This window comes from Chrysemys picta, chromosome 2, assembly GCF_011386835.1.
Source record: "Chrysemys picta bellii isolate R12L10 chromosome 2, ASM1138683v2, whole genome shotgun sequence".
NCBI classification, from domain to species: Eukaryota; Metazoa; Chordata; order Testudines; family Emydidae; genus Chrysemys; species Chrysemys picta.
In genome coordinates this window covers 46,153,322-46,165,349 of record NC_088792.1, presented here as the reverse complement: position 1 = coordinate 46,165,349, position 12,028 = coordinate 46,153,322, and the positions used below count along the sequence as shown (strand labels likewise).

Sequence of the window (12,028 nt, the reverse complement as noted above, 5' to 3'; positions counted from 1 at the left end):
CCTCTAAGGAGTGGACACCATTCTCCCTCCTCCCCAGTCCGCTTCTGGGAGCAGCAGGGTATCTCCTCCTCCCTCCCATCTCCCTCTCTGCAATGTCAAGCCTGGGAAGGGGCAGAAGGGGGTGAAGATCCCCTAGAGCTGCAGGAGGAGCAGAGGTGAGACAGGGTAGGTGGAGCAGAACTGGTGTGGGAGCTAGAGCACAGGCAGATGGCAGGGAAGAATTGATGTGGGGACAGGATTAATAGGGGAGTGCAGAAAAGTGTGTGTGTGTTGACAGCTCCAGCAGTGGCCAAACCACCTTTCGCTATATAATGGGAGAACACACACACTCACCGGGGGGGGGGGAGGGAGAAGGGGTTAATGGGGTGCCAGAGAGGAGAGGGAAGGGGAATAAAAAAAATAAAAACAGACAAAAAACACAATATAATCTTTAAAAACCTCATGATTTTGGGGGGGGGCGGGGTTGACTCATGATTTTTGAACTTTTGGGGTTGGCAGCACTGTTGATCTGGTAATTGCCCAGCAACGGCATTTTGAAGCATTTACCCAGACAGCAGGACTGGGGCCATTTCAAAAGGCTGATAAGAAAAAATAATAAAACTAGCTAGGCGAGTCTCCAAGCAAAGTTCTTCGACTCACTAGTTAGGTCTGTGAATCCAGGAGAGAAGAGAAGCTGGAGTGAAAGGAAGGATTAGAGTTCAGACAGCCTAACCCAGTCTCTGGAACCAGAGACATAGGCCCAATTACTGATATTGCCTGAGAAGCTGGTAGTCTTCTCTGATCTGGCATCAGATGGAAGATTTCTTTCACTGCATCTGTGAGGATGGGATAAGCTCTGATAGAGCAGGAAATGCTAAGACTCTGGATAGCGGCTCAATTTCAGATGAGATTTACAATAGTAAGTGATTAAAGCAGAGTCCCATAAAGAATTTTATATACCCAATTCCTTGTGTCTCATACATATCTCTGACTGTTTCTGCATTTGGCTCATGAAAAATCATCAGCAGGACATATGGGCAACAAAATAGAATATTAAATTTAACATTGATAAATGCAAAGCAATGCAAATTGGAAAATAATAATCGCAATTATACACACCAAATGATGGTGTCTAAATTACCTGTTACTACTCAAGGAGGAGATTTTGGAGTCATTGTGGATAGTTCTCTGAAAACATCTGCTAAATGTGCAACAGCAATCAAAAAAGCTAACAGAATGTTAGGAACCATTAGGAAAGGGATAGATAATAAGACAGAAAATATCATAATGGCACTATATACATTCATAATACTCCTACACCTTGAATACTGCATGGTCACTCCATCTCAAAAGAGACATCTTAAAACTGGAGAAAGTACAGAGAAAGGCAACAAAAATGATTAGGGATATAGAGACGCTTCCATATGAAGACAGATTAAAAATACTGAGATTGTTCATCTAAGAAAAAAGATGACTAAGGGGGAGATATGATAGAGGTCTGTAAAATCATGAATGGTGTGGAGGAAGTGAATAAGGAAGTGTTATTTACCCCTTCACATAACACAAGAATCAGGGGTCACCCAATGAAATTAATACGCAGCAAGTTTAAAACTGACAGAGAAGTACTTCTTCACACAACACACAGTCCTCCCTGTGGAACTCTTTGCCTGGGGATATTATGAAGGACAAAAATTTAACTAGGTTCAAAAAAGAATTAGACAAGTTCATGGAGGATAGGTCCACCACTGGGGATTAGCCAAGATGGTCAGGGACATAACCCCATGCCCAGGATGTCCCTAAACCTCTGATGCCAGAAGCTGGGACTGTATGACATGGGATGGATCGCTCACTAATTGCCCAGTTCTGTTCATTCCCTCTGAAGCATCTGGCACTAGCCACTGTCAAAAGACAGGACACTGGGATAGATGGACCATTGGTCTGACCTAGTATGGCCATTCTTATGTTCTTTTATCTGAGGAAGGAAAGACTCTATCCTAATCGCTGACCTACTTCTTTGGGGTCAGGTATAGATCAAAATACCCAAAACTTCTGTGCATTAAACCCCAATTGTCAGTAGGTGGCCCCAAAACAAGCTGCATGAAGCTTGCTCGTTTTTCTTCTACATCAGAGACAATCTGTGCCAGGAGAGAAGTTGTCTTAGTAGGGCCAATAGAAAAGCATTCGTCCAGCTATTAGCACAGGGGTCGGCAACCTTTCAGAAGTGGTGTGCCTAGTCTTCATTCATTCATTCTGATTTAAGGTTTCGCGTGCCAGTAATACATTTTAACATTGTTAGAAGGTCTCTTTCTATATGTCTATAATATATAACTAAACTATCGTTGTATGTAAAGTAAATAAGGTTTTTTAAATGTTTAAGAAGCTTCATTTAAAATTAAATAAAATGCAGAGCCCCCGGACCAGTGGCCAGGGCCCAGGCTGTGTGAGTGCCACTGAAAATCAGCTCGCGTGCCACCTTCTGCACCTGTGCCATAAGTTGCCTACCCCTGTATTAGCACATTCTCATAATAATAGAATACACAAATTTGTATCAAAAGACAATCCCTCTTCATTCTACGCTGGTGGAAAGCCATTGCCTCAGCAATGCTCAAAATGTTTTCCTAGATGGGGTCATGCCATGAAATATTAGCAGACCTTTTTATAAAGAAAAGATGATGAGTGGAAATAAAGGAATGTGCAGGAAGTGAGGGATGTACCCGTTTACTTAGTAACATTAGCTTTAACTTAAAACAATGAAGGGAATAAGTTCACATTTCACCTTAATGTAGCACGGATGTTTTTAAAGCAGCTGCTCTCTTTTGTACGGGGTGTATGGGTGCGCTGGGAATAAACTACGCTTAAAGATTATTAAAATGAATATCTGTTAAAAACAGATACTGAACTAGATTACTAGGATGTGCCCATGCAGGGAAGTAAGGGGACGTCAGATGTGCCTCCTGCCCCACATGAGTTACCTATATCACAGGTCATAACGTGAGTGGGAAAGCAGCTTCCTTGGGACTGCTACTCCCTCTCCCATTCAGTTGCACAGGCAGAGGCAGACCCATGCCTCCATCCTCCCAAACACACGAGCCAGCACCACTGAGCTGACACAGAGGAGGAAGTAATGGGTCTGTTCCCGGGCAACACACCTACACATTGCCCCTTACTCAGGCCTAGTGGCAAAGCCATAACCTACTCCATAGTAAATACGTATGCACCAACCCAGATTTCATTAGGTCACTGTCATCATTTACTATACGTTTGTACAGTGCTCAGCACCCATGGAGCCCCCAAATACTCAAGACCTCTAGGCTCTACTCCAATAATAATAATAATAATTGTTTTTACTTTCATTTTTGTTTTCATTTCCCTGAACATCTTGCTCATTTGAGCATGGATCATTTCTTTACAACAGTGCTCACACATGTCCATATTGGCTTACATTACCAGGCTGGAAGAGATGACATTTGAGCACAGGAAGATACTAAAAGAGAATCAGGATTACAAAATTTTGGAACTGAGTTAGGAAGGCAGCTGTCTCCCATTTGGTCTATTTTGTATTTTTAAAATTAAGTATTTAGACGAAAAACAGTGTTGACAATCAACCCAGTAGGTGATTTACTAGACGGGACAAAAGTATTTGCAAACACAAACAGGATGGTTTTGGTGGAGGGTACGGCTGAGGAACAATAGGGGATAACAGCAGACAACTTTCAAACTGCTTTCATGATTTGGATGATACGGCGCTATCTCAAAGGAACAAAGGGCTAGTGCATATCCTTTCATTGCAGGCTGATAAAAGAAGGCAGGAAAACCATCTATATTTGAGTGGCCTTCTTCAGGGGTGAAATAAATGATACACAATTTTTACTTTCCCATTTATAGACAGAGAGACCCAGAAACAAAACAGCTGGCTAATTTAGAGCTCTCTCTGTTTGGCATATGAAGTGGACTCCATCATTCAGCCTGAGAGAAGTTTATTCACATTTTAGGATATCATTCTCTCTCTACTGACCAATCTCAACAGAATATCCCGGACATCATTGCTTTTGCTAACTTCAATACATGGCAATTAGGCCTATGGACACTGTAATGGAGAAGTAGCAACCCAGAACATCGAAAGCAGTGTTTTTCAGATGTTACTTGTCTCTCCCTAGTAAATTGTGATTAGCTCCCTGAGGCAGTGACCGTGTTTTACTGAACCACAGTGAAAAAAATTAGTTACTTATACCTGAATGCAGACAACAAATAAAATGAAATTCTGTTTAAACTCTGCTTGTTTTTTTTCCAGCTCCACAGATATTTAATTAAGTTGCCAGAATTTTTTTTTTACTACAGTCACTATTTATTACTGATACCTTCTGCTCAAATTCCATTGTTTTATGCTTTTAAGCAGCTAAGCTTATAACATCAAAGTCTGCCTTGAGCAGATGCTAATGTTCTAATCATTAATGCTCTTCTTGCACTTCTTTCCTTTCAAATAATTTGTTGTCCTTACTGTTTGCAACTGCTAGGCTTAAATTACAGTTCATATATTTATGTTTAGATGGGGATGTTACTTTCTTAGGGCTCTGCTCAACACACACAGAAATTTTGCCTGACTAAGGAGTGCTGAACAAACTGTTGGAAAAAGAAAATATATTCCATGCTTTCTATTTTTAAATACAATAAACTCATAAGTCTTGGACACAGATGGAATCAATTCAAATTTGGCAAGACCATTTCAGGTTCACTATATTGTACTCTGGGACTAAGGAAACAAAGAGACTAAGCCATTTCAAAATTATAAATCTGAGAAGTGTTAAAATAAAGCATTAACCCTGCTTCTGCTAGTACAAGGTTACTCAGAAAATTCTTTCAGTCAAGTTCACTCGCAAAATCTCTTATAGGGTGTAATTCATCCAAGAGCAGAGGGTCCATTTAAGCACTACAGGAAGGGTAAGGGGCTGGTTGAGCAGCTGCAAAAGAGACTATGCAACTCCTGTGCTCTCCAGGGAGGTTTCCCTGATGGCCACACAGAGGTCAGCATGAGGGGCAGCTTTTTGGATAGTGAAAGGGCCATGTTATACATTCCTAACCAGAGCCAATGTCCCTAGCAGACCAAAAAAGTGGTGTTATTCCAGCCCAACCTGTAGGATGCAGTACTTGATATGATGCAAGGCTTGCTTCATGCCCAACCCCTATGCTGTAGGTGTTGGATTTTGCTTCCCCAGTCATTCTGCATTTCACCAGCATAAAGCCCCGGCTTTACGCAGGTGAGGCAAATTTCATCCCTACTGTTGTATAAACCAAAACCTATGCATCTTTGTAACATATTAGAAGGGCTTATTTCACATGTTCATCATTTTGCCAAGAATACCATGTGCACTAAAGAGCTAAGCATACACTTGCAGCAAAAAGGACCTTTTCCCCATAGGGAGGGGCAGAAGTCTCTCAACCCCCATGTAAGTGGATGGGAATTAAGGGTGCTCGGCACCTTGCAGCAACAGGCCCCATACAGATGAAAACAGTTATCAGCCAGGATAATAATGATTTTGGCTTGAAAATCTGCATACTTCACAGGGGTGGAGAAAGGCTGAAAGAACAAAGAGCACTCTATGCACCCTTACGGAAATGGGGAAAGTGTTGAGTGACCATTGACCACGTTGCATTTATCTTTTTTCCCTCATTACTGCATTTTTATGATTGGTATGTGTTCAGAGCTGGCAAAATTCATGCTCTATAAGAGAGGAAACAAAAACAAATCCAACACAATGGTCATTTTAAAAATAACATGCCTCTGTTACATTTCACTAAATGCCAGCTGTCAATTTATTTCCCAATGTCCCTTTGCAAAAACTGATAGAACAAACCCTCACTGCTTGATGCATTTCTAAGCCATTCTCTAAAGAGAAAGTTTCCTGACTGCCATCTACTGTTCAAAACATTTTATTCAACTCCATTTTTTTTTTGGTGACAAAAATACAGCACCACCAAAGCCAAAAACATGTCCTGTTTATCCACTTCCAATACTAAACAACAAATGTCTTTGGAACTTTTCTGAAAATAGTGTTTTCTTTAATAACATTTAAATTGACACACAATTGTTTTTGGATTTTAGAGAAAATCTTTTTTTAATCTAGAAAGTGTTAGGAGAAAACCCTTCCAGATTTATTAAATAGTTGTGTGCTATTATTGAAGGGTTCCTATAGTATTCTATGATAAGCTGACATCATCCAAAAGACCTTTCTTTCCAGGTCTTTTGGATGATGTCAGCCCCAATCCTGCAAACTTGTTAACTTAATTATGACCTCACCTGAGTAGAATCTGGATTCCATTACAGAGCAGTAAACTTTGGTACCTACTTCCAGCCTAAATGGTGCAATTTATAGGTTAAATTTAAAATAGAAGTCTGCTTGTGGAACAGATAAAACATCATTATTTTGGTTGCATCCTGGCTTATAAGGGTTACCTACTGGTGTTTGCTTAGTAGCAAGGGAAACTTCCTAATGGTTAAATCTATTCGACTATGGAAAGATTTCCAACAGTAGTAGCAGAAGCACCATCAGTTTGGCCATTTAAAACTAGACTGCAGAAAGTGTTAGATAATACAGTAAACTAAACAGTGGCAGAGGAATACGATGCATTTCCGTCTTCAGCTTCCAGAATACCTTATCCTATCACTTTGGTTCCCCCTTTCAGTACATTATAATTAATAAATATTGCACCTGTTGACCAATAATACTGACCTTCATCACCCTTCCACTCACAGGAAATGTAAGATTGTTGTGCAACATGTTGTAGTTGTGCAAAATGTCATATTAATGTGCTACAAAGGGAAGTTATGGCTAAAAGTCAAAAGCCAACTAACATAGTGACATGTGAAATGCTAAAATGAATGCACTGCAGTATGCTTACAATGCATCCACTATCCTGCAAAACTATTCCGATTATTTTGAAACAATGTTGCAGAAGTCCATTAGTAAGTAAGTAAATGTGCCAAAACGTAGGAGCATTGTCTCAAAACCCTTCTGTCAGCTAGCACGTAAGATTTTTAATATGTTTTCCTGGAAAGAGTGAAATCTTGATTACTTGTTGTTTAAACCTACCTGGCTTGAAATGGGGTAAAGAATGGACTCCAGGCCATGTATCTTCATTTGGTGTTCCAAGTACCTGTTAGCAAAAGAAAAAAAGACCTCTTTAATTTTAGCACTGGTAATACTTGGCTCTTATATAGAGCCATTGTTCTACAGACCTCAAAGCACTTTACAATACAAACTGTAATTAAGCTTAATTAAGGAAGAAAAAAGTTAATTGACTTACCCACGGTCACATAACAAGTCAGTGGCAAAATCAGAAATCAGACACAGGAGCCCTGACTCCCAGTCCTTTACCCCTTGTCAGTAAATTGGACTATCACAGGGGTTCTCAAACTGTGGGTTGTGACCACATTTTAATGGGGTTCTCAAGGCTGGTGTTGGCCCTGGGCCCCAGCAAGCCGGAAGCCCAAGCCCAACCGCCCAGGGCTGAAGCCCAAGCCCAAGGTTACATGCCCCCCTGTCCAGAGCAGAAGCCCTTGGGCTTCAGCTTTGCCCACGCCCCTCCCCAATTCCACCCGGGGCAGTGGGGCTCGAGCGGCGGGGCTCAGGTGGGCTCGGTCTTTGGTCCCCCCTCTTGTGGTCAGGTAGTAATTTTTGTTGTCAGAAGAGGGTCACGATGCAATGAAGTTTGAGAACCACTGGACTCTATCAGACAATACATATATTAAAACTGACATTTCACTGACAAATGTCAACCTATTTGTACATCACAGAAAGCAGAAATGGCCCAGACTAGGCCTTTGAGCTCAATGGAAATTTAGATCTTTGTAATCCTAAACAAACTGAATGGGCATATACAAGTTAAACTATTTTCAACTCCAAGAGCTTGCTAACTACTACGTAGCATAGCAGATGTACACCGGGGTTCTCAAACTGGGGGTCGGGACCCCTCAGGGGGTTGCAAGGTTATTACATAGGAGGTTGTGAGCTGTCAACCTTCACCCCAAACCCCGCTTTGCCTCCAGCATTTATAATGGTGTTGAATATATTAAAAAATGTTTTTAATTTATAAGGGGGTCTCACTCAGAGGCTTGCTATGTGAAAGGGGTCACCAGTACAAAAGTTTGAGAACCACTGATGTACACAGATGGTGAACCAGACTCCTAAGAATGCAGTAGGAACAAGAACTTTAAAAGATTGGCCTTAATTTTACATGAATTTAGAGCTCATAAAAACTGAAAGACTGTGGAGACAGCAAACCACAGAACAACTTCTGCTTCTATTCTCTTTGGTGCTGGCTCTTACACTGCCCTTATCATAATATCTGAGCGTCTTCCAGGGCCGGCTCTGGCTTTTTTGCCGCCCTAGGCAAAAAAGCCACCCGCTGCCCCCCCCTCCGCCCCCGCCCAGCGCAGCAGGGGAGGGTGCCGAGCCCGGCTATGGGCCTGCTTTACCAGCGGCCAGAGTGCCGGGAGCAGGGCGTAGAGCCCGGCCGGAACTCTCCGCGCTCTCCCCAGCGGCCGGAGCACGGGGGGGGACGGAGAGCCCCCGGTGGCCAGAGCGCCGGGGGGAGGGCGGCGAGCCCGACTGGGACTCTCCGCGCTCTCCCCAGCGGCCAGAGGGCCGGGGGGGAGGGCGGCGAGCCCAGCTGGGGCTCTCCGCTCTCCCGGGTGGCCAGAGTGCTGGGGGGAGGGTGGAGAGCCCCCGGTGGCCAGAGCGCCACGGGGAGGGCGGCGAGCCCAGTCGCGGCCCTGCTCTCGGGCCAGAGCGCCCCGCTGCGCAGCCCCCCTCCAGGCGCCGCCCCAAGCAGATGCTTGGTGGGCTGGTGCCTGGAGCCAGCCCTGGCGTCTTCCACCAGCGTATTAAGTGATGTGACTCACATGTGGTTTATTCTCACTTGCATGCTTTACCCAGGGGATTATGCAGCAGCCCTCACCACTGCTACAGCACGTATGTTTCACACACATTTGTCTGTAGAAAATGAAACAGTTAAGTTTGGGGTACATCCCAGAGAGCACCACATCCACAGTTTCAGCACTACATATATCCTGAAATGTGAGTCTTTTGCACACACACAACCTGTTTCACCATTGCCTTGTGTAGTCATTTACACTAGTGCAAAGTGGGTTTGAAATGCTATCAACTCAGAATGGTAGCAATTTACATCTACTTTGCACTGGTGTAAATGAATACAAAAGGTGCAAGGCAGCAATGAATTAAGACTACTCCCCCCTACCCCCGTTAACATGTAGTAAACTCCACAGCATCTATGACACAACGTAAACTATTTCACCCTCTTAGTGAGAGCATCTCACCGCCAATACAGCACCGCTGCAACCCTGGGGATTCACCAGGAGAAAAATCTGAAGTAACATTTTTCACAAAGTCAAAAACAATGTGCAATTTTTCACTCAACTTTGCTAATTCAGTCACCAAAAACTCTAGAACTTTTCATTTAGTTTTTGTGAAATTTTAACAGTGTCACACTCAAAAATTATACTAAAAATAGTCATCAATTCACAGGGTAAAATCTAACCCCATTTAAGTCAATAGGATGTATGTCATTGATTTCAGTGGGGATTTCACTCTACATCTTTAAGGTCAGAAGGGACCACTGTGTTAATTTAATTAAGTCAAAGCACAATTGTCCAGCTGGCTGAAGAAAGACGGGAAGGGAGGAAGGGGAATGAATGTGGTTTAATTAGGCCACAACTTTATTCACTTATAATACCTGGAAGTACCCAGGAACAAATTGTACAGTGCAGGAAGGAGAGGATTTGGTTTTCTGCTGATCCAGATGCAGGAGCACCAAACCCTCTTCCTCAGTTCCCTGAAAGGGGGCTAAAAGGGATTAAGAAAAGGACAGCTTCCCGCTGTACACGACATAGGAGCCCCAAACACCCTTACTCTGCTTCCTTAAGGGATACTTTCCTTCAAATCCTTTTCCAATCCATTTTATCTGAGAACTGTATCCTTTCCATACTGAGTACGTGCACTGGACATCAATAACAAGTTTTATGTACTAAGTTGCAACATTATAACCCAACCCCCTACATCACCCCAATGGGTCCCAGATCAGCTGTGGGGAAGGTGGAAAAAAAAAACATTCTGCCTTGGCCAATCTGAGGGTGAGGGACAAATTCCCTCCCAAGCCCCAAGGCAAAGGGCAACTTGCTATTGCTTACAGCGGGTCAAGAGGGAACTCGGTCCCTTTGCCAAGTTCCTGGGTTGGTGCTGCCAGCCCAATCCTGATAAATCAGGGTCTCTCTATAGCTGCATGGGGTATAAATCCCCCCCCTTCCAGTTAGCAGGAAGGGCAGTGTAATGACCTTCTGACTTGGCCCCAACTGCTTCCTGCCCTTCTTGTCTATCCCTGTAAACTTTCCCTCTCCTCGCCACCCCTTGTAAGAAGTCCTTAAAGGGGCAACACCGTTATCTTCCATCTAGCTAAACAAAGACCTCCACACACGAAGGTTGCATTGGGCACAATGGCTGGGGCCTGGTGAAGAATCCCAGGCCCAGCTTTTCTCCGTAATCTGTAAGGAGATGGGTAACAGGTAGGGCTGGGTAGTGGGGTGTGTGTGTGTGGAGGCAGAGGAACAATGTGGGCAGGCTTAAATGAAATGTTAACTCATCTGTTTTATAAGGGTATTTGATTTTGGTGTAGTGGTGGGTCTGTTTCTTTACTGGAGTGTTTTTAAAAGAGTGCCCAGGGTACCTAATGCCTTGGGATGGATGACATTGTATTCTAGAGTAGTTAAAAATTGAAATATATGGTTAGGAAGGTAGCTTAAATTTTAATTTGTACAATCTTAAATAATTGGGATTCCTATTTGTTGTTCACAGTAACTACTTTCTACAGTAACATTAATATTATGACCAGTGGCTTTAAAATCTGATTTATAACGAACTGATCATTAAAAAATACCAATGTATATTATCTCTAGGGGCTACATTTATTAAACATATTTAAAATTATCACTGGAATTTAAATTCATATTAGAAATCAGGTAAATGCATATGAATGAACATTCTACTTATGAAAAGTCAGTTTCCAAAACTCATTCATAAATCTATCTCTAACAGTTTTGTTCCTGCGCGTTCTTCTTAACTTTAGTACAAATGAGTGCAAGCAGTCATGTCTCAAAGCAAAAGCAAATCTGAGGAGGGTGAATTCTAGCATCCCTCTGTTTTACTGATTATTCAGGGAGGAGGTAGCGATAAAAGAATCACTGGTAAAAGAGTAAATAAGAAGTAAAGATGATGGTGAGAGCGGGCAACAAGCTCTTGCAACTCCAGGTGAGCAAAAAATGCTAGAATGCAAATTAGAGGGGAACAAAAAGATTCCCTCTGAGTAACTTAAAAAGGATGCTGGTAGTTTCTTATAGCAGAGATGCTATGCAGCATAGAAGGTTTCTTAGGTAGAACTGGATTCTTATGCCTATGACCAAGAACACTCCTTCCCACCTGTACCTTCTGAGAAGAACATGACCTTTCCTTCCCAACGTTCACCTTGCTAGAGATATCTAGGCCTTATCACCTCAAAACTGGATTACTGTAATGCGCTCTATTTGGGGTCACACACTGAGACCACTTGGAACTCAGCACACAGCTCCTGGTTTACTAAGTGCAATTGCACCCTGAAAGGCATTGCACATCTGTGCTTGAGGAACTGCACTGGCTGCTATTGAGTTTCTGTGTGGAATCGAAAGGGTTGTTTTAACCTACCTGTTTTAACCTTTATGGGGTGGGACCTGGTTGCCTGAGAGACTGCCTCTTTCCCTGTCTCTTTTGGCACAACTGAGGTCAGCAGAGGCACTCAAGGAGGAGCCCCCTCAATGTAAAAAAGAGGGAGCTGTTGGCAATGGGTCCCCATGAGGGGTCCTCAGCTCTGGAATTCACTCCCCTCCCTTGGCGCAGCAGAACCACTTTTGTTAAGCTTCAAGGCAGGCTGCAAAGCCTATCTTTTCTCTGAGGCATTTGGGGATGGGCTTGGCTGAGGAGACTTCATTGTTTTTAATGACTGCTAT

The 12,028-nt window shown here is 43.0% G+C and overlaps 1 protein-coding gene across 5 annotated transcripts in view; it reads right to left on the bottom strand.

The window, feature by feature from the left end:
• CDK14 (cyclin dependent kinase 14) overlaps nucleotides 1-12,028 on the bottom strand; it is a 484,579-nt gene that overhangs the window by 142,210 nt on the left and 330,341 nt on the right. For all 5 annotated transcript variants that reach the window (XM_065583048.1, XM_008169566.4, XM_065583049.1 and 2 more), the window contains one exon: nucleotides 7,068-7,131. In XM_065583048.1, the coding sequence (XP_065439120.1) occupies nucleotides 7,068-7,131 (64 nt within the window). The remainder of the gene's footprint in view (nucleotides 1-7,067; nucleotides 7,132-12,028) is intronic.